This window comes from Equus przewalskii, chromosome 11, assembly GCF_037783145.1.
Source record: "Equus przewalskii isolate Varuska chromosome 11, EquPr2, whole genome shotgun sequence".
NCBI classification, from domain to species: Eukaryota; Metazoa; Chordata; class Mammalia; order Perissodactyla; family Equidae; genus Equus; species Equus przewalskii.
The window spans coordinates 9,913,440-9,936,120 of record NC_091841.1 but is presented as its reverse complement, the minus strand read 5'-3'; the positions used below and the strand labels follow the sequence as shown (position 1 = coordinate 9,936,120).

At 60.0% G+C, this 22,681-nt stretch overlaps 1 protein-coding gene across 4 annotated transcripts in view; it reads right to left on the bottom strand.

Annotated features, from left to right (window-relative positions):
• PRDM11 (PR/SET domain 11) overlaps positions 1-18,575 on the bottom strand; it is an 83,877-nt gene extending 65,302 nt beyond the window's left edge. The window contains exon 1 of one of the 4 annotated variants that reach the window (XM_070564887.1): positions 18,357-18,575. Coding sequence is in view for 3 of the 4 variants with exons in the window: in XM_070564885.1 (XP_070420986.1) it covers positions 10,883-11,140 (258 nt within the window). In the remaining variant the exon portion in view is untranslated. Of the gene's footprint in view, positions 1-10,882; positions 11,187-18,356 lie in introns of those variants that run through there. The other 3 variants (XM_070564885.1, XM_070564888.1, XM_070564889.1) reach the window with 3 other exon arrangements.
• Between the last annotated feature and the right edge of the window lie 4,106 nt (positions 18,576-22,681).

Genomic DNA, 22,681 nt, shown 5'->3' with positions numbered 1-22,681 from the left:
TTTGAGAAGCACGTGGCTAAATGGCAGGATGCTTGAAGCCCCAGTAAATATCACCACCAAGCGTGCCTGGGTGCCTCCAACAGGGGTCTCACGACCAGGCAGCCTGGCCACCACTCCGTCTTTGGACAAGGAAGGTGCCTGCGCATGTGAGCACGTGTGTGTGTGTGTGTGTCGCTGTGCCTGCATGTCTGTGTGTATCCACGGTGGCCATTTATGAAGAATTCATTAAGCATTTTGCCGCATACTCAAGGAAAGGCTCTGCACGTGGGCTCATGCTAAGACCTGGATCTGAAGGGATCCAAGAGAACCTGGCTTTCCCGGGCAGCCCCTGGGTACCGGGCCTCGTGCCAGCCGGTCCACTTTTGTTATTACTCACTTAATCCTCCCCACAGCCCTGCGGGGCGGACTGTGTCCCCTTTTCACACGTGATGACATCAAGGATCTACCTGCAGCTCAACCTCAAAAGACTAACAGGCACAAATTCTCGGGACGCAGGCGATAAGGAAGTCAACATGAACGGGATGACTTCGGACAGCTGTGCGCACAGGGCGGCGGGGGCCCGTTATTGCAACACCCGGCTGTCGAGCTGGCCAAACAAATGGGGCTTTCAGGGCTTCTGCGGCCAAGCTGACAGGTCCCCACTGAGGAGGCACCACAGGACCGTGTCGCTCCACCCGGGAGGCAAGCTGGCCAGGACGGAAGCCCCCCGTCCCGGTCCTCCAGGAGGGAGGCAGGAGCGGCACAGATGTGGCCGATGCCAGGCCGTGTGCCAGGTGCTACATGCACGTGGAGGACATCCATTCATCCTGAGACGCGTCTGCATGCTGCGGAGCACCAGGCACTGTCACAGGTCCCCGCCCTCGCGAGGCCTGCAGCCGGGGCAGAACGTCTGTCAGTTTTCCCGCTGGCATCCATTCCTCCTTCTGGCACCAAGCTCCCTGGTGTCCCTGGGGAGCCCCTTCTCCAGATGCTCCACGCTGGGACAGGAGTGTGACCAAGGACCAACCAAGCAGGGTGCACGTCTGGCCTTCAGAGTGGACGGTGCAGGAAAGGAAAAGAGCCCAGGCAATCGTGAGCGGCAGTTTGGGGCTCTTGAGGAATCCGCTGGGAATAGAGGCTGCGGAAGAATAGAAGGTGAGTATGGAGCTGCTGGTGGCCAGCCACTGTGCCACCATGGATGACAGCCTGCCTCTGAACGGAGCCAGCACAGAAGAAAGCTGAGGAAGATGGACAGACTGGTCCTGATGACACAGTGTGAGCCCCTGGATCCAACTGTGCCTGAAGCTGTAGATGCTCCTGGACTTCTCACTTTGCTGAGCCCATAATTCCATTTTTGTCTAATCCTGCTTGACTTGAGTTTCTGTCTGGTTGTATTTAGTCCTTTCAACAACCTGGTGAGTCCAGTTTTGCTTGATTTGTTTTTCAGATAGAAAATGGAGGCTCAGAGAGGTTAAGTGCTTTGAACAAGGCTGCACAGCCGCTGTCTGGAGTATATCCAAGTCAAAGCCCATGCCATTCCAAGGTGGCAGTCTAGTGTGGGGGGTGACAAACTGCAATCAGGGGTGGGGTCAGGTCTTCCACAGCAGGGAGCGAAGGGCCCTACCGGGAGAGGTGGCCCCTGAGGGACAATGAGAACGAGACCTTGCTCCACCCAGACAGGCCTGTGGCAGAGGCCACAGAAGAAAGGACCCACAGTTACAAACTGGCGGCTGGGTTACTTCTTTTCGATTTTTATTTTTGCTTTCCTTGCCAACTTTGAAGAAACAGAAGATTTCGTGTAAAAACGTGGATTTTTGGCTTCTCTGGAAAATCAGAAGCACTAGCAACACCAGGCGGGCGGACCCATGTGGCAACAACCTGCCTGAGCTGGGTGGTGGTGGCCCCGCTGGAAGGGGCGAGCGCTTACTCTGCGGATCTCCGGCCGGCCCGTGTCACCGAGGGACCTCCCCCCTGGGCTGGCATCTGAGTTTGCGGCCTGCAAGGCCGAGATCACAGTGCTGTGTGGACGTGGTCCTGCGAGAACCCAGCCTCCGATGAGAGGGGCACTGGGTTGGGGCCTCGCCAGCCTCCCAGGCTCTGCCCGGTCTGGCTGCTCCCGAGTGTCCAGGGCCCAGACGGGTCCGCCACACACACTCGGTGAACAGAAGAAAGGAGAGGGTACGTGCGAGCTGGAAGCTTCCGGGACGACCTCGCAGCGACCCCGTACACCCTCTCCGCGGGGAAGCCCAGCGTGTGGCTGCGCAGGGAGACGGCTTGGAGGCGAACGTGGCTCCCCGCTGCCAGCGGAGCATCTGGGGAAGTGACTCCTCCTTCCACGCCCTCACTCACCCCTCCATAAAATGGGCACAATAATCGTCAAATAGGGTTTTCATGAGCAAAGCGATAAGCAGTCAGTAAACGACCATTAGCTCGACCTCTTCCCCCAATCCACCGACCTCAGATAAATTCCTGCCCCTCCCTGGGCCTCAGTTTACCTAAGGAGGAGGGGTTTGACTTCCTGCAGGACCTGCTGGCTCTGGCATTCCGTGACTACGAAAATTCAGCATTTGTGCAAACCCCCGGAGCTGGGCCACGGAGAAGCCCCCACAGGTCACAGGGGTCTCTGCTGAGCTGCTCCACCATTGAGGTGGAAACAGACCCCAAGGACCATGAGGGGAAAACCATTCGATTCCAAATTCCTTTATATTTAGCCCAAGTTCCAGCCTCAGCAGCCGCTGGGGCTCCTTCACCCCAAAACATGATTACCCAAAGGCACAGGGACCCGGCTGGAAGGAACAGGCCCCCGATGCCCTTTCTGGGGTCCCTGGGGTGTCCTGTTCTGGGAGGGGCCCCCAAGCAGGGCCCACACGGGAGCGTCGCTGCGGCTGGCGCCCGGGCACCAGGCGAGGGCCGTCTCCACAGCTCTCACACGCCCCCGGAGGGGAAATGATTCATGAAAACCAAGAGGTAAAATTAGCCCAAAGGCTGCCGAGTACTGTACGCAGCCAGCAGCCCGGAGGGAGGGGAGGCCCTGGCCGCCCCCTCTGCGCGGCCTCTCGCGGGCTGGCGGAGGCCAGCCTGGCCACCAGGAGCCTCTGGCTCTGGGCCTTCTATTTCTGGACTCAGCCTCCAGGGCTGTTGGCAAGGCTTCTAGAACTGTCTCTGACGCCCTCCCCCACCACACTCCGCAGATCCCTGCACGCCATGGGGGACCTGCTGAGTGTCAGTGGGTTGCTAGGGAGTCATACACATCAACCCATTTCATCCTCATCTCCACCTTAGGAGGAAAGTTTCACCTCCTCTGTCTTACAGGTGAGGAAACTGAGGCTCAGAGAGGTCAAGCGGGCAGCCAAGGGTCAGGGGCAAAGCCAGAATCCAAGCCCGGATGGCGTGAAGTCCCAAAGCTGTGCTCTCCCCGACGGCCGGCATCATCCGCCAAACTTCGGGTTCTCGGGGTGGGCCGAAGGGAGTGGACCCAGCGGGCACCCCCGGCAAGCCCCCTCATACACTGCTTTCCACAGTCTCAGGACCAGTCGATGCCAGAACCTGGTGCTCAGCTCCAAGTGCAGTTGTCCCAGCGGGCAGGGTGGAAGGTCTCCAATATCCTAGTATCTTAAAAAGGGGCTGAGATAATGCCAGTCTGGGTCCTGACGCACAAATCGTACCCCTAAACGAGGGACAGAACAGCAGGTGTCAGCCAGCCCCATGGTCTCCTTTCACGGGGCCATGCACCAAGGCCCAGAGAGGGGAGGGCACTTACTCAAGGAAGCACAGCAAATCTGTGGCAGAGCCTAGGATGGAATCGTGTGTCCTGAGAGACATCGTCTCCAAGAGGCTGCTGCCAGAACAACTTACAAAGAGAGGAAGTGGGAGTGGGATGGGATTCCCTACAGGGAGGGCAGCTGAGGGGGGAGCCACCCCGAGACTCCCAGGGGCCCCCCATCTGGTTCTGCCCCAGGCATCTATCTGCCCCTATTTTTGGAACCCACAGGGGAGGCAGCAGCCGAGTGGGACTGGAGTCCTGCCAGACCCGTGGGGCCTTGGGCAAGTCACCCACCTGCCTGGGCGTCAGGGAAGGATGCTCCGGAAGCTGGCGAGAACGTGTGTGTGCGAACACGAGGGCCCGGCGCCCTGGAGTCACGGGGCTCTCCCTCAGCCCCTCGGCCCCTCGGCCCCCCACTTTGCCCAGAGGAAGCCCAAGGCCAGTCACGGGGCACACCATCACCACCATGCTGAGAGAACTTGCCTCCGTCCCCAAGGGCGGGCAGCCCAGCGCCAGGGCGAAGCTCGGAGCAGCCCCGCCCACTCCCAGGATGCGGTCGAGAGCAGCTCGGTGGCACTGTCTTCCCAGAGTGACCACGGCGGCCACGGCCAGAGCCCTGGGCTAGGTGCTTTCAAGTATAGCCGCGCTGGACCCTTGCCATCGATGCGGGGGGGAGAGGTGACTGGGTCCTCACTTTACATTCAGAGACGCTGAGCCGCTGGTCCAAAGCCTGACATTCATTCACACAATATTCACTCAACAAACGAATCAGGAGGGCCTGCCGTGCCTCAGGCACTGTGCCAGGCAGAGGACAGGTGTGTCCTGCCCTCTGGTCCTAGGGGCTGGTTCCCACTAACTGGAGCCCCCCTGCCAGGGTCCAAACCCCAGCTTCACCCTTAGGACGTCGGGAAGCCGCTTAGCGTCTCTGTGCCTCAGTTTCCTCAGCTGTAAGTGGAGAATAACAATGGTATCTACTATGTGGGGTTATTCTGAGGATTAAGTGAAATATCGCGGGTCCAGATCAGAAGAGCTCCTGGCACGCAGGAAGTGTGCAGTGAATATGAACAGTTATGACCGAGCCAGGACCCGGGCCCACATCCCTTGGACACCCACGGCCACGTTCTTAACTCAAAGGTGGGCCAGGTCTGCGTCTTTGCTGTGCCCCTGCGCATGACTATGTCTGCACTCAGAGGTGGGTTCCAGGGTCCCCTCTGCCAGCCGCCAGCTCGGACCGGCCGCTGGGCCTCTCTGAGCCTTGCTCTCTCCAGTCTTAGAACGGGCCCAGTGATGCTGCCCTCCTGCTCCCTGGGAGAAGCACCCAGAGTCCCCAGGGTCGCTGTAGCCCCTGCCCACCGCACGGGACAGGCTCAGAGGGCCAGCTCTCCCCCCGCAGGGCTGATGGCTCAGCTAGGGCAGCCACACTCTGTGCCCTGCCACCTCTGGCTGCCGAGAGGGTTTGTGGCTGGTGCCGGGGAAGGGCTGGGCTCCCGGCCAGCCAAGGTTCTTCTCGCCTCTCAGGAAATAATTCCAACCCTCTGTGCTCACTGACCACACATGCCACTGACCAGAGGGCAGGAGGTCAAGCTGGACTGCCCGGTTGGGCACCTCCTGCCAGGACTATTACATTGGGTGGCCTCGTGAAAAGGAACTGAACAAGGAGCCAGACGGCCTGGGTAGATTCCCAGCCCTGCCAGCGGCTAACTGTGTGGCTTTGGGAAAGTCACTTAACCTCTCTGAGCCTCGGTTTCCATATCCATGAAATGGCGTGGGCCAGGCTGCCTATTAGGAGCTGGTTGGCTGGTGGTATAAATGTGGTTTAGAACCTGAAAGTGGGCAGGGGGGTGAGGAAAAGATCAAAAGAGCCACCTTTCCAGCACTAAATACATAATGACTTGCAGAGATTCGCCCAGGGGCTGAAAGGCAAACCGAAGACTGGACTTGCCAGTGTGGCCCAGAGAGGCCCGGGGCTCCCAGGGGAGAGGCTTGCCCCAGGCTGCTTTCTTCTCCTGCCCACCCTGCAGGCCAACTGGGATCAAATCCGCAGCCACAACGGTCCCCATTGTGGCCGGTAAATCTGCCCGAGGTGTGGGGTTACGTTACCAGGCTCCGGGCCACCACCGCCAAGCAAAGGGTCAGGCTGACCTCCTTCCCGCCCCGTGGGCCCCGCTCCAGAAGCTGCAGGGCCAAGCCGGGCAGCAATCCGATCGCCCGCTGCATTCCCAGGCAGGCAGCTTCTCTGGGAAACCAATGGACAGGGGCATGAAGGGGTTGCAAAGGCTGGAGCCATCCCAGGCTGCCCGCGGCGACGCAGGCCCTCTGCCCACAGGAGCGGGGCTGCAGCTGCCGCAGAGCGGAGACCCCAGGATGACAACTTCACCTGACATTTACCACGTGCCCGGCACAGCGTGCTGTACCTTACATGCGTTCACCTACTCGGTGCCCCCGCAGCTCTGTCACGTAGATGCTATTGTCATCTCTGTTTCACAGACGGTGCAACAGGCACAGACAGGTTAAGCGGATTTCCCCAAACACCGGGATCTGAACCAAGGCATCAAGCCCAGAGGCCACTTCCCACAACGGCTTCCCAAAGAGTGGTCACTCAAAGCTGCGTTTTGAGCAAGGGCACAAAAACCCGAGTGCGAAGAAAAAGAGGGTCTGGGGGCCACGGCCACTGTTTCCAGCTCTCTGGGGCCTGGCAGGGGAGCAGACTTTCTCTCTGGCTCTAAGGAAGAGACCCACAGGCCGGCCCCATGGCCGAGTGGTTAAGTTCACGCGCTCCACTTCGGCGGCCCAGGGTTTTGCCGGTTCGGATCCTGGGCGCAGACATGGCACCGCTCATCAGGCCATGCTGAGGTGGCATCCCTCAAGCCACAACTAGAAGGACCCACAGCTAAAAATATACAACTATGTACTGGGGGGCTTTGGGGAGAGAAAGGAAAAATAAAATTTAAAAATAAACAGAGAAGAGACCCAGGAACAGAGGGGACCCGCAGGGAGACATTTGTTTTTGTGCAAAATCTCAGTGGACGGATTTTAAATATTACACCATAATTTTTTTTTATGCCGCAGGCTCCCGTAACCCAGCAGTTGGTCCCCTGAATCGGCCCAAGGGGGCACAAGAACAAAATCAGAATTAACCTAGATGTCCACCAGCAGGGGAGCGCGGCTAAATAAACGATGATCCTCTCCAAAATCTACGGTGTATCAGTAAAGGAAAGAAAAAAGATTAATGGAAGCTCGCTGCGTAAAACCACGAAAGGATTTCCAAGATCCAATGTCAAACAGGGCAAGCAATTTGCAGAATGATGTATGACAAAACAATGTGCGCAACACACGCACGCACACTACAATGGTCCCCATTCCTATCGCTTGTGTGTGCCAATGAATAGAGAAAGATCTAGAAGGATATCTCCTAAAGCAATGGCAGTGACGATCAACTCTGCGGAGGAGGCTGGCTGTGGTTATCAAAAGGGCTTTAGCTTTTTTATAATATTTGGATTTTTTTTACAGCACAATGTATTGGTATATTCCTTACATAATTAAAACTTAGTAAAACAACATAAAAAAGACACAGTGGGCTGCCTTGGGAACCAGTGAGCTACTGGTCCCCGGAGGGATGCAAGCATCTGAGTTGGGGAGGAGGATGTGTGCATCACAGGAGAGGTGGGGCAGCTGGTCCTTCTGAACCTTGGAGCCTCATGGTGGGGGGACCGCAAAGCCCTTACTCTCCCCACAGCAGGAGTGGCTTTAGGAAGCACAGAGCGTCAGGCCCTCAAGGAGGCAGAGGCCTCGGTGTGGCCCAGTCAGAGGCCCACAGGCCAGCCACTGAGAGTCCGCCTCCTGCTGTCCAGCCCCCCCACCACCCTCCTTGGTCCTCTTAGCCCCAGCCCCTCTGTCCTGCAGCCCCCAGCCGGTGGCCAGCACACCCAGCATCGGCCTCAGACTCCCAGGGGTAGAGGCTGTGTCTCTGGGGGGGCCTCATATTCGGGGCGAGAGTTCAGGAGGGAAGGAGGAGAGACAGTGGACATGAAAAGCTCAGGCGGCTCTTGCCCAGGCCGGGGGAGTCTCCCGGCGGAGGGAGGGAGCAGGAGGAGACAGCAGAGAGTCCAAAAGGGCAGTGGAGCCTTTCTTGGCCACTGTCCTGGGCTGCGGGCCAGGTGCTCGGGGAGCGCAGGGAGCCACCGGCAGGTGCCAGGGAGGAATCTGGTTTCTACCTGAAACTGGGGGAGGGGGCCCCCGGGGGCCTGGCCAGAGAGTCCTCGCCTCACAGGCAGCCCAGGGAACGGGACAGGGGCAGGGGACAGACCACGGCGGGGAGTCAAGGAGAGGGAGAGTGAGCTTAGTCACCCAGGAAGCAGAGACAGGGGCCAGGAGCAAAGGGCCAGACTGGGAGGGGTCCACCCGGGAGGTAAAGGGCAGGGGCATGCAGAACAGGCACAGGGGGTCCCGTGAGGACAGGGGTCACCTGGGACACACAGTGACAAGCACTGGCCCTGGGAGAGGGTGGGGCAGCAGCCCCAGAGCTGCCCTACCCCCCTGGGAGATCTTCGAGCCATGGCAAGTCCTGAGTCCAGCAGGGGCCCAGCTGAAGGCAGAGAGCCAGAGAGGCCCCCGGACTCAGGCTGTGAGGCTCCAAGCATGACCAAGGCCACTGCCACAAGGAAAGCCCCTCAGTGGCCCCTGGCCCTGAAGCCCGAGCCCAGCTCCAGCCTGCAGGATCCCAGCAGCTGGACTCCCCGAAGGCTGGCAGCTAGACAGCCCGGCCTGCAGCTTGGGGCCCGGCGGGCGGGGCTGCAGGACGGAGGGCAGGCTGGGCCATCCGCACAGGGGCCCCGGGAGGGGGTGTGGGCAGGGCTGCGGGAGACGGGCTCCCAGCACCCCCTCCCAGCGGGCTGGCCCTCTCAGCGGGCTCGCAACCACAGGCAGGGCCTGCAACCCTGGGCTCCTCCCAGCAGCCCCGGACAGGGCAGGGCGGCTCCCCTCGCGACAGGAGGCTGTGCCAGAGCTGAGCAGCACGGCAGCAGCCCCCTGACACTGAGCCATCTGCTCCCCCGAGCTGGCCCAGCTTGGGACGTTTACCGTCCCTTGCAACCTGAACCGAGGGTCCGCTCCTCAGGCCACGAATGGGGCTCAGCCTTGGCCCAGCATAGGGCTGCTGCAGGACGTGACTTCAGGCCATGGTCCACCGCTCACCTCCTCAACGGACCCCACGCTGTCACACATCAGCCTCCCGGTGCCTGGCCAGCCCCCAGCCGCAGCCTCAAACCTCAGCCCTCCCCGCTCTGGCCCCCACTCAGAGCCTGGCTCTGGCCTCCCAGGGAGCAGCCGGCAGGCCTGCTTTGACAGCTCACAACACCGTAGCATCAGGAAGGGGGGACAAGAGCATTCTGCCATGGCCAGCCGACGACAGCAGGTGCTGACCCACGGACCAGGATGGCCTGGGAAGCCTGCCCCTCATGCCGGAGGCCTGCCTGCCTGTCCAGCCAGGACTGATTCCCGGGGCAGCCGACGTACGGGCTGGCCGCCTCGGAGAGGACAAGGAGAGTCCTGCTTTCCAGCAACTTAGCCCCTGGGCCCCAGAAACACCTTCCTGAAGGCTGAGGACCAAAGAACACACCACCTGGATGGCCCTTCGGTCCTTGAGAGCACGTACTCGGCCATGATCTCTCCCACCTCAGGACCCCGGCCTCCAGGACACTCTTTAAGTCACAGCTCCTCAGCCTGGCATTCAAGGCCCTCCCAGGCTGGCCCTGACGCGCCTCTCCAGGCCGTCTCTGCCACCTCTCCTCCAGACACCCGGGACCACTTGCCATTCCCTGAACCACCGGGTCCTCACGTCGCTTGCCTTTGTGCATGCTGTTCCCAGTGTCTAAAATGTCCTTCCCGCCTCGTCCACCCCGCCAACTCCTACTCGCCCTTCAAGGTCCGCTCAACGTCAATCCGGGGAAGCGGAACCCTCCTCTTCCTCCTCACCCCGTCCCTGAGCAAGTAGGCCACTCCCTACCTTCAACCACAGTTAGGATCCGGGCCAGGGCTGCTCACACTATTTGTGGCACAGACATTTTTTTTTAAGTTTTCCAATCTGTTGCCAACCGATGCTCGTGTCAATGACAATAAGAACGGCGCGGCAATGTCAAGTGCGACATGAGTTTCCCAATACCTGCTCTCCTGTCTGGACGCGGGGCGCTGCAGACGAGCCACACCCAGGACGGCCTCTCGCTGGCCCTCGCAGGGCCCTGCACCTGGCCTTCCCAGAGGACCCGCGCGCTGGCCCGTCCAATTCAGGGCTCCACGCGCATCCACTGACCAAAGGTCGGAGGGGAAGGTCCCAACCAGCCTGTGACAGGGCAGTACCTGCGCCAGGTGAGCGCGGAGACACACAGAGAGGGTGACCAGCCTGAGGCCACAGCTGGCCCACACTGTGCTTTCTCCGTACTTCCTGGCATGGCGGGGGCGGACACTTGGAGCCTGCCAGTCTCCCAGGCCACCCTCCCTCCCAGCGCAGGCTCCCGACAGCATTTCCGCCGCAGTCACGGTGAGGCAGTCCCAGGTAGCGGTTAAGAGCCCGACTCCGGACTCGGACAGACCTGGGTTCAAATCCTGGCTCGGCCTTTCAGAGCTGTGCGACCTTGGGTAAGTCACCTCACTTCTCTGGGCCTCAATTTCTCCTCTGGAAACTGAGTCTAATAACAGCGGCGTGATGGGGCAGCATCGTGCATCAGGCAGGGCCCAGACACACCTACAAGCCTAGAAAGGTTTGGCCGCTGTGGACGTTTATAAAGGGCCTGGGACTGCCCAGCCAGAAACTGCCCTGTGTCCTCTCTTTCTGCTCATCCTCCCCCAAAACCTCAGTCTTCTTTTCAGGGTAAATCCCTCCCTGGCCATGTTTGGCGATTTCCTATGAAGACAGCACCTCCCTGCCCCCTCCTACCCTAGACGAAGGGGCTTCTCCTTTCTCACCCTCCCCTCTCCCTGGGACACCCTGAACCTCGGATCTTCTTCGCCTGGTCTCCAAGTACCAGCCCCCTCTGGCTGGTCTGGCTTTCCCTCTGGAACACAGCTGTCTAAGGAGGGGCCACCCTGTTTGGGATGGGGCCTGCAACCACCCCCTCCCCCGCCCAGAGCCCACCCTCCCTGTACCTTGGACAACGCTGAGTCCACCCCGGCTGGGTCCCAGTCGGCTGGCCCCATGAGAGGCTCCCTCCCCGCTGGGGCCGAGCGTACCGTGGGCTGCTCCCCGTGCCCCTCGGCGGTCCCGGAGCCTCCCAAGCCGGCCATCTCCATCCCCTGGGCATTGGGCGGCAGGATCCCTCCCTGGCCCTCACCCCCTTCTCTTGGGGAAAGTGTGAGAGTCGAGCAGCCACTCTGGGAAAGCTGACATTGTGGGGGTGGTTCCATATTTACTTGCTCGCTGACGTCCACAGCAGCCCAGCCCGGTGCCCGAGTCAAACGCGTCTTCCTGCCTGCCGGTCCCACTCTCGCCCCCCGCCTGGCCCTGGGCCCAGGAGACGGAGCCCCCGGTCACGCCCCTCCTCACCCCAAGTCCCTTCAGCCACGTTCCCCGGGGACGCCACCTCTGTCCCCTCAGGACAGGAGAGCTCTGCGCCACCGTAGATATCCATGCGGTGGCCGGACAGCCTCTCCTGTTGGGGGACAGGGCACAGACACCGGGCCATACCGCTCTGATTCCAGGAGTGGGCGCAGAGGAAAGGCTGCTAGATTCGGGGTTAGAATTTTAGCTCGGTCGCTCCCTAAACTGTGTGACCTCCAGCAAGTCACCTCCCCTCTCTGAGCCGCTCTCAGCTATCAAATGGGGTCGTGACAGCTGGCTGCCTGCCTTCTGGGCTAATGATAAGGGACGGGGAGAAGGTGAAGTTGGGAAGAGAGTCCTGGGTGACCCCAGGGGTGGAGGGGAAAGCCCTAGAAGGCACTGGCAGGCTCCAGAGGCCCAAGGGTGCCTCATTTGGCAGACACGTCCCCACCCTCAGCGCCCATCCTGATCGGAGACTGATGCGGGGGAGCAGGACTGCCAGCAGCCTCCCGCCAGCTCCACCTGCACCTCCCTCACCCAGTGTCACTTCATCCGAGGCTCCAGGTCTGTCCAAACAGACCCATGAGGTCCCTGGGTCGGGAGAGGGTCCTGAAGCCGGCTAAGGGCACTAAGAGCTTACAAATCAAATCTTTTTTCCAAGCGCCCAGAGGACCTGCGGGAATTGTTACGTAACACAAGTAGGCGACCCCTAAGGCTTCCTTTATAAATGTCATTTCTCGAGGGGACTGGAGAAATTAGACTATGGCTGTGTGATCTGGAGCTAGTCACTTAACCTCTCTGAACCCAAGTTCCCTCATCCATACAGAGACGTGGAAGCGACCACATGGGGCTCAAGATGTGCTCCTCTTAACTGTGCCTCTGAGAATACGGAGAAAAAAGTTTTCTTCCACGGAAGGTAGTACAGGATTGAAATTACTGTCTCCATTTACAGAAAGGGAAACTGAGGCCCAGGCATGTTTGGCCTTGAACACAAGCCTGTGGGGGTGAGGGTCTGACGGTGTGGGCAGGTCATCTTTAAGGAGAAAGACCGCCATCATGCAGTCACTGTCACGTCTGACACTGCTGTCCCCATCAAGGGGCACGAGACCTGCTCGGGGGTCATGACCTTACACCGGGAGGTGGCCCCAGAGCTGGCCTGTGCCACATGCCAGTGCCCCGCTTGGGGCTTCTTCCTCAGGGGCCTCCCTGAGGCTGACTCTGTTGTCACGCCCACTTTCAGGGGAGGAACAGACCACCCCAGAGGGCAGCCTCCCGCCCAGGGCTCCCGCAGCCAAGTGGCAGGGGCAGGACGGACCCCGAGGCCACACCCTCCCCAGGGCACTGCGCTGTCCCCACCCGCCCGCTCCCTGGCCTCCCCTCAGTTCCCTCTCTTGCCAAGAGGCCAGTCCCAGACTCTTGTGGGGTCTCGCCTGCACACACTAGGAAACCTGTGCCCCCAGAACTGTGCCCCACCGTGCCCCCTCTGAGCCCCAGAGCCGAGGGCCAGACCCTCCCCCGTCCCCTTTGGAACTGCCACCACCAGGCCCTCCCCCTCCACCCCCTCCTGCCGAGATTCCTGCAACAGCCCCTAGGCAGCCTCCCACCCAGGCTGACCTCTGGGACCTGGATCTGACCTCCGTGCCAGGTTCCTCCTCTTAAAACCCTCGTGGCTCCCGTGGCCCCAGGACAGAGTGTAAACTGCTCGGCCAGCGGTCGCGACCTTCCACAGCCTGGCCGGGGCAAAGCCTCGGGGTCAGGCGGCCTGGGTTCAAATCTCAGCCGCGCTGACCAGCTGGGACACCTCGGGCAGGTCTCTCCACCTCTCTGAGCCTCTGTTTCCCGTTTCTCCTACAGAATGGGGAGATAATCGTCCTGGTCGCAGGGCGCTGCTGGGAAAGTGTCAGAGAGAAAGTGCACGTGGAGCACTTTGCACGTAGTGAGTGCTCAATTCATTTGCTCGGTCCACAAATACCCGAGGCCCTACTGTGTGCTATGCATCGTCACAGGGAACGAAACTGACAAAAATCCCAGCTCCTTGGGAACGGACATTATAATGAAGGGAGGCAGCCAAAAACAAAAGAAAGAAAGAAAACAGAGGGCATGTCATAGTACTAAGGAGAAAAGGAGGAGGGAAGCAGCGGGTGGCGGTAGGGAGGGTGTAATTTTAAAGAGGAAAAGTGCCCACGAGAAGGTGATATTTGAGCAAATCCTGATGGAGGTGAGAAAGTCTGCCATGGAGATCTAGGGAAAGGGAACAGCCAGTGCAAAGGCCCTGAGGCAGGATCAGGACTGATGTGTTGGTATTATTATTATTATTATTCTCTTTCCAGCCTCATCTCCCTCCACCTCCTCTCTCACACACACTCTCCAGCCAGATGCACCACAGAGGCCTCCAAGCCCTTGCGTGTGCCCATGCCTTTGTACAAGCCGTACCCCAGGCTGGAATTCCTCACCCTTCTTTGCTCTCCAGATCCTACTCATCCTTCAAAACCCAGCTGAGAAGCCTCCTCCGCCAGGAAGCTCTCCTTGATGTGGAGTCATGGCCATCCCCCTTACACCCTTCTGGCGTACCTGCAGCTGCTTGCCTCCCACGCTGGGGTGTGGTTTCTGTAGGGGCAAGGACAGGGTCCCCACTGCCTAGCACCGTGCCTGGCACAGGGACAGCAGTGTGCACCAGAGGCACGACAGAAGGACTGGAGGACACCCAGACCACACGTCCCCCGCAGCCCCTCTTCCAGAGCCTTAGCGGGGCCGCCTCCCCACCCCCACCGAGGGCGGCCGCACCGTGTGAACACCGGCCTTTCTAACGCAGATACAAATCTGCAATCGGAAACAGGCTTTTTAAAAATAACAGCAGAGTTCTCTTTCTTCCTCGTTGTTTTTTTTCTTTCTGCATGGCTTATTTTTCCGGTGCAGCCCCTGGGCCAGCTGTGGGGAAGCCCCTCCCGGGCCCCACTCTGAGCACACGGGGCCGGGGCCTCCCAGGACTCCCAGGCCCCAGCAGGGGTGGAGATGCCCCTGATGGTCTAACCAGCCCTGGCACCAAGGCCAGAAACGCCTCGATATTAGGCGGGTGCTGCCTCCTGGAAACTTGTTCCCGAAAACCTCAGGTGACGTTTCCAAAGGAGCCTCTCCTTGGTGGCTCTGGGGTCCTCTGCCCTCACTCTAAGAGGGCGTCCCTAAGGAGGCGGCCTCAGACCGCCGGGGTTCCAATCCTGGCCACGCCACTGCGGACCCCTCCATCTCTTATTTCACTTCCTGGGGCTCAGGCTCCCCATCTGTGAAATGGAAATAATAATATCAACCCTGTGCAGCTGTTTTCTGCATAGGGTACGTGCCGTGCTTAGTACCACGTCTGGCACACAACAAGCCCTCAGTAAGCATCAGCGGCCATCATCATCATCATCTTCATCTTCATCGACCCTGGATCTCCTGGTCTGCGGCCCCATCACTGGATCCTGTACTTTCCAGGTCAGCAGAGACCTCGAGGGGCTGTGAAACCTCACAGTCTTGCCCTCCCAGAATTTCCTCTCGTACATCCCAGGAAGGCGGCCCTTCTGGGGCAGGCACACCCGTAGGACGGGGAGCTTGGGGTCCATACTCTGCAGGCCAGTCACTTTCCCTGCCATGCTGGACCTCCCCGCCCACACCCCAGGGAAGCAGCGTTCCTGAAGGCTGCCCTTAGCACCCAGCATACGGGCAGTCTGCAGCCGACGCTCAGGGATTCATGAGAAGGTATTTACCGAGCGGCTCTTGTGCGCAAATGTACAAGCCACCCCAGGCCCCGCCCTTGCAGAGCCTGTGATCTGATGAAAGAAGGAGACTGCAATCAATAATGACACCAATAAATGCAAAATTGCTCCCGAGACCAGTGCTACCAAGGAGAGACACGTGGGGCCATGAGACCTTGTCGTGGGGGGTTGGAGCTAATCAGGGAGGGCTTCCCTGAAGAGGTGATGCTGAAGCTGAAAGAGGAAGGATGAGGAGGCCTAAGCAGGAGTGGAACGCACGACCAGAGCAGAGGGACAACAGGAGGAAACCGCCACGTTAGGTGGAACACGGCAAATGGGGCCCCATGGGGTCTGGAGGGCTTCCTGTCTTTCTCCTAACAGCAGGGGGGAGTCTCTGAAGGTTTTTCCCAAATACGTCCCCTGGCTGCCGAGGAGGAGCCCCCCCAAGTCTGCGTGTGGGTGCCTGTCTCAGCCTGGAATGCTCCTCGAGTCCCTACTCCAGTCAGGACAGGCCAGGTCGTGTGGCAGTAACAAACAGCCCTGCCACCTCAGGGTTTAGTTATCACTCACGCTGCACGTCCATCGTGGGGCTCCACTCACACAGTGACACAGGGACCCAGGCTGGCAGACGCAGCCACCATCCCGCCTGCCACCACCACCTGCCACGCACAGGAGTAGGGCACGCTGGAGGGTCTCACACCAGCAACACAGTGCTTTGGCCCAGAAGGGACACGCATGGCTGAAGTTCACACCTCAGCGGCCGGCCACAGGGCCCCGCCCAAGCACAAGGGGACCTTGATTCCATCCTACCGTGTGCCTGGACGAACTGGAAATATTTAGGGGGTGGCATGAGGACCACCAGGTGCTTTTCCACCCCTTCCCATCCTCCGCCACCCTTCACTCATTCATTAGATGGCAACCGCTTCGGCATTCCAGAAGGAGGGGCGGCACGTGCAGGACACAGCAAAGCAGGGAGCACGGAGCGCAGAGAGACCCAGGGAGGGTGGGAGATGAGGACGGGGCCAGGCCACTCAGGGCCTTTCAGGTCATGGTGACAGGTGGGTTCGTTATCCTAAAAGCACTGGGAAGACTTTTGGGTGTCATCAGCAGGAAATGGGAGGCCTGACGCCATCCTCTGTGAACAATCTGAGTGCGATGCTGAGATTGGTGCGAGGGGGCACTGCGGGTGGACAGCTAAGGGCCTCCTGCTGTTGTCCCCAGGAAAGTGGTGGCTTGATGAGGATGCTGGGGAGAAGCGGATGGCTTCAATATAGAGGCTGATCTGGACCTGGAGATGGTTTGGACTGGGGCGAGGGATCAGAGACACCGAGGCTTCTGCCTTAAGGCCCAGCAGGAGGGTGGCAGCCTTGGCCGAGGTCAGAGCCCCGGAGCAGGTTTAGGGAGGAAGGTTATGGGCCAGCCTTGGACCGCATGTTGGCCATCACTACGAGATAGCCAGAGGGCAGGCCAAGGAGGCGGCTGAAGAAACAGCTATGACACCTGACTCCTAGTTCAGTGCTCCCTACTTCCTTCCTCCTCGGCAACAACCTAGAACCAGGGAGACCCTGCTTCCCCATGAAAGTCCCGGAGAGGAGAGATTCAGAGGGCAGAGGTCTTGCTTGACACGAAGGAGAACAAAGTTACGGAGCTCATCGAGCCCAGGGGTCTAGAGGACAGCACCGTAACTCAGGTCAAAATCGTACCACAGTGTGGAGGTGGATCAAGGGCTCCTGGGACATGCGAGGGGAGCCCCTCATCTGTCACCAGGGAAGGGAACGAGACCCCGCCCAGCTGCTGCTTGGGGGCCCTGTGGGTTTGGGACTGGATGGACCTGGGTGGGGCCGATATTCACGGGAGAGAGAACAATACGTCTTAAACCATCATCAGCCCTGGGCCAGGCGTTCCATCTCTGCTATCTTATTTGATCTCACAGCTACCTTGCCAGACAGGCTTCGTTGGCGTGGTTTTGGGGACGGAGAACCAAGGTTCGGAGAGGTCAAAGGTAACCGTGCCAAGTCCAAAGTGGAAGTTCCCGGCGGGAGGGCGGGGGGCAGGACTCCGATGGAAAGGCCCCTTTTCATTAAACGAAGCAACCAGCCTGGGCTCCATGCCCACGAGAGGTTTTCAAGCACGTGCTCACACGGAATTCTGCTTGCCCACCTCTCAGAGCTGGTGGGCAAAGGCCACACTCCACTCCCCAGGCAAGGAGCCTGCAGCCGTTACTTAGAGCCCGCGGACCCCACACCTCCGCCACCTTCCTTCGCCAGGGGGACTGTGGCAAAGGCAAGCTGGCGGGCCCCAGGCATCACGCTCCACGGAAAATTCTTTTGCTCCAGCACAGACAAAAACCCCAAAGTTTATAGCGTTTCCGGGCCTCCAGAGCCGTCTCTCATGATCGCCTCCCGTCCCCGCGCACAAAGAACTGGGTGTTTCCTTCTAGCCGCTCTAAATTATAGACCACAGCCTTTCTCCACATGAAGCAAACGTCTAAGAAAGAAGAGAGGCTTAACATCCTCCTCCCCGAAGTCCCGGCCCGTCCGGGGGTCTAAGCCCCCTATGGCCCACGCCGGTTCGAGACCCAAGCAACTTTTCAATAGCCAGCGTCGCCCATCGCCCAAGACATTCGGATTCTCTTTGCACCAACTTGCCTAGGGCGTGCCGGCCTTGACCGCAGAAAGGTCACCGGCCGCTAAGTTCCTGCAGTTTCTGCCTCTGAGAGCACCTTGGGGATTGCGAGTGGGGGATGGAGAGAGTCCCCGAAGTCCGCACAGCCGCTAAGATTTAAAATAGATTCCAGAAGCGGGCTCGGGCTCGGCCGCCTGGGGCGGGAAACCGAGCCCCGCATTGGAAGACACCCCCACCGCAGCCCGGAGCCCCCGATCCCCCAGCTCGGCCCCAAGCACCGAGCCCAAAGCGCCCCCGAAAACTAGGCCAGCGGCTGCGGCCGGCCCTGCAGCCCGCGGCGCCCCGCCCCGCCCGAGTCACCGCGCTCCCATTGGTCGGCGGCCACGTCCGTCAGCGGGCGGCACCGCGGCGCCGAGAAAAGGCTACATTGTAACAAGGCGAGCGAGCAGGAGCTAGCGGGGCGGAAGGAGGCGGAGGGGCGGCCCCCGGAGCCCGCGGCGGCGGCGGCGGCGGCGGCGGCGGCGGCGGCGGCGGCTACCTGCCGAGGGTTAACCCCCCTCGGGCCCGGGGCGAGCCGGCCCCCGGCCCGCGCCCCCCGATCGCCCGCCCGGGCCCCCGATCGGCCGGCCCCGGGTCCCCGCCGCGCGCCGCCCCCGCTCGCTGGCCAGCTGCCGAGCGCTCTCCGAAGCCATTTTCAATGGCCACATTGGCTACCGGGCTGACTCACCTTCCCGGGAACGCTGCGGCAGCCGCGGGGCCCGGGCGGCGCGGGCGGCCCGGAGGGCGGCTCGGCGGAGGCGGCGCGGCCCCGGCTGGCGGCCCCGCGGCGGGAGCGGCCGCGCGGCGGGCGCGCGGGTCCCCAAAGTTTCAGCGCCAGCCTCGGCGCGGCGGCGGCGGCGGCGACTCGCTGCTGCTCTCCTCCCCTGCTTTGACCACCATCTTATTAGTACAGGAAATGACATGGAAAACGGAAGAAAGCGGCGTTTGGGGCAGACGCGGACCCCCCAATTCAGGGGCCGGAGCCGGGACTCACCAGCCGCGTCCCCACCCGGTCCCGGAGCCACCGCCCGGGGCCCCCTCGGCCCCCGCCCCGCGCCCTGCCCGGAGGGGGGCACCGGCTCCTCGCACCCGAAAGGCCGGGGCGACTTCGCTCCTCCAGCCCGCGGAGAAATCGAGAAAAAAATAAATAAATGAAAAAAGAGAAGGTTAAAAGAACTTTCGAACTGGGACACTTTTTTGTGGTGGGAATTAAAAGTTCTACAATTTCAAAAAGCCACTCCGGGCGGGGAGACGACTCCTGGGCTCCCGCGGTCCCCTGGCCGCCCACCTGGAACCCAGCAGTCGCGGGGGGGGGGGGGGGAATAAGTGCGTTTATATTTTTAACCCTTTCGGGTTCCCACGCCCGCGGCGGGCCCCCGCCAGGCCCGGTTAACCCTTTGCGCGCCCAGCAGTTTGGAGACACGAACTGAAGCGGTGACGCGTGGGCGTCTCGCTGAAAGCGGGGGGCGAGGGGCCGGGGGTCGTCGAAGACGTTCACACTTGAGGTGCGACTGCAGTCTTCAGGTTGCGAGCCGCACGTGTTCCTCAATCGAAATTTGTTCCAGGGGTTGAGATTCCCGGGCCTTGGCTGGCTTGGAAAAAATGTCGAAGGCGGGCTCGCTCGCTCGGTTCCTCAGTTTCTCCATCCGTGAAGTGGGACGCACCGTCACAGAGAGACTGAAGGAAGCGAGGGAAAGACGGGGAGGAATTTGCACGGAGGCAAAGTGTTTAGAAGTCGAAAAGGCTTCCCTCGGCGTCTAGAAAACCGACGGGCTGTGATGGGCAGAGGACGCGGTGGGCGGGATGGCGTAACCAAGACAACCGTTCCCAAAATAGCTCCTTTCTCCCTGGCGTTGTCTGCGAGGCGTGTGCGGGACGGCGAGGTCTGCCCGGCCCGGGAGGGCTGTGCTGCGCTGGCTCCAAAGCCCGGGCCACACCCCCAGGCGGAGGTGACCCGGAGGGATTCGATCCCAGGATGGCGCTCGGGTGGGGCGCTGCACAGTGAGGGGCGGCCCGCCCCCCGAACGTCCCCTGAAGCTCTGCAAGGGTTGGCACCGGCGGCCTCCGGCGGTACCACTCCAGGGAGGCCTCCTCCCGAGGGGATGGGGTTGCGCATCAGCCTCACAGCTGGCTGGGAGCCTGGCCCCGGGTCAGCGTCCCTGGTCAGGCCCCAAGACTGCTGTGTGCCGCTTGGAATCTGGGTGTTGGAGGGAGAAGCCCTGTCTGCTTCAGAGCATCATCCGTTTCTCTTGACTCTGACATCACGAATGCAGACGTTTGAAATCCCAGTCTGTTACTTGCTGTGTGATCCGGAGTAAGTGACCGCCCTTCTCTGAGCCTCGGTATCTGCGAAGTGGAGCACACTAATAACTCACATGGCCAGCTCTGTGTGAGCGGCTATGAGTGTATTTAAAGGGCCCAGCACCGGCTGCTCTCAGTAGGTGCTCAAGTAACAGTCACTAAGGCCAGAATGATGGGACATTCGATACAAGTCTAAAAGTTTCCTGAGTGTGTCCGCTCTGTGCCAGGCAGAGTAGTGGGTGCTGCTGAGTACTGAGAAGAGTTCGACAGGTCCCTTCCAGGAGGTCTGGGTCTGGCCAGGAGATGGAGGCGCTGGCTCCCAGCTCACTCGAATTAATTCAGGCGTGAACGCACAGCGGCCGCCCTAGCAGCGTCCGGAGGGCAGGAGAAGGACGCTGAGGAGGGAGCCACTTACCCCTTCTGAGCGGGAGGTCCCACCAAGGAAGTGATGTCAGAGCTGGGCCCTGAGACGGGGTTGGAACTTCCACCCGTGCTGGGATGATCCTCCGGGGAGGCGGACAGCGCCGGCAGACCTGCAGGTGTCCAAGGGCCCGGGTGAGGGTCTGGTCGAGGCGGCTGGAGTAGAGAGTGGATGCAGCAGACGGACAGGAGACGAGACCAGGAAGCCGAGTGGACAGAGAGAGTGTGGTCATAGCCTCCAAAAAGCAAAAGGGCTTTGAGAGAATGAGCTGGTAGGAGAGGCTAGGAGGGAGTTTTGCCTCGTGGGGCTGGTTTTCTATTTCGGTCTCCTGTCCATTTGGCCCCATCTGCTTCTCTGCCGGGAGCGGTTGGTCCTGGGCTGCGACCGTGGAGCGTGGGGCTGTGCCTCGGCGTTCCAGGCTCCAGGACTCACACTCGGGGAGCACAGAGACTCTGCGAGGTCCAGAGACCCAAGTCTGAGGCCCAGCCTGCAGGCCCCTGCTGTGCAACCCAGGGCACATGATGCTTCCCTTCTGGACACCGGTTTCTTCCTGCGTGACACACAAAGTTTAGACCAAGGGTCCTACATGCCTCCCTCAAGAAGCTGCCCCAGAGCCAGGTAATCAAGCAGGGGATGGGATGAATAGAGCACGTGGCACCCACTTTCTGGGCCATTACCGTGTGACTCTTAATAATCCAAGGCAGAGATCATCGTCACTATTTTTACAGGCAGAGAAAGCACGCTCAGAGAGGTTAAGAAACCACCCCGAGGCCACACAGCTAGTTAGAGGCTGGGTAGATTCAAACCCAGGTCTGCCTGCCCTCCCTTGCTCAGTGTCTTCCCATCTTGCACATTTCTAGTCTGTTGTCCTTTTCCGTAACGCAGCTTTTCAGCCTAAAGATTGGTAAAAGATTTCCCTAATTTCTCCCCCAGGCGTATCACACAAAAGGAGCTGACCAGAACTTTGAGATGTGAGGCCAGGTACTTCATGACCTCCCCCTGCAAGAAATGTGACAATCGCAGTCACCTCCAGGTCCCCACAAGGACGTCGAGATCTTCTAAGACAATAAAGCTCAGCCCTTTGGAAGGCAAAGCTGATCTGAGACCTTTTTCATCTGCTAATAATAGTGATACCCAAGCAAAACGTACATCCAATGAGCTGCAAGTTAAACGCCCCCTCCATCACTGGAGATTCACTTCCATATTTGCTATAAATAAGGACACTGTTTATTGCGTCAGTTAATGACCCCTCCTAAAGCCTCAAGGGAGAAATTTCACTCAGGATTTAGTCCCTGGAAAAAACTAAAACTGAAAACCAACCGCATTTCCCCCAAGGAACTGGCAACCGTCTCCCTTGCTAATAAGAAGAGCTCCGTAACTGATCAAGTTTCCCTTTTTGCACAGGCTGCCAGGAAGCTCGGAGCCAAATTCCACCCTCATTCCCAACCACTTTGGCAGTTGCTTTCTCCTCGTTCCTGCTGTCCCGCTTCTAATCCTACCGACTCTGCCTTGTTTGTTCTGCCTTGTATTAAAGATAGCCCCCTTTTTAATGGCAAGAAATAAATTTAAAATGAATCCACATTTGGAAGAGTTGCTGATGGGTCCTGGATTCCATGCGCCTTGTGTTAAGCCAGGCATGGTTCTCTCCTGGTCTTGTGCACTCGCCCAACAGCTGAGGGATCCCTCTCTTGGAAGGAAGGAGGGGCTGGCTTAGCACCAAGGGATTCCGCACCCAGCTGTCCACGGCACTAAATTCATGTGCCCCGGGGCAGATCTTCATTGCTGTTTTTCCACTCTGGACAAGCAGCTTGCGGCCCTCCTGCCAGCTCCCCAGGAAGCACAAACCATTGTCCCCTACCGTCCCCCCAAAGGTGTCCCCCCTTAGTCCGTCCTATCGAGGCATGACGGGGAACAGACTCCTCATTTCTACGGAAGCCACTGCCACTTACGGACTGCTTACCATGTACCCGACAAGGTGAGGGGTTGGGGTGGGGGGATAGCGGGGTGGGGGTGAAGGGGCAGCTTTAGGTCGCGAGTACAGGGAAGGCCACTCTGAGAGGTGGCATTTCAGGGGGAGTCTTGACACATAAAGGAGCCGGCGCAACCCAGAGCTGAGTAGAAGAGGTCCTCGGCAGGGGACACAGCCCTTGCAAAGGTCCTGAGGCAGGACTTGGCTAGGCTTGTCTACAAGGTAGTGGAAGGCCGGCGTGCCCAGAGCGTCGTGTGGAAGGGGCGCCCGGGGAGGAGACGAGGGGGACAGTGGACGTGCCCGTCCACGGTCTGGTTTATTT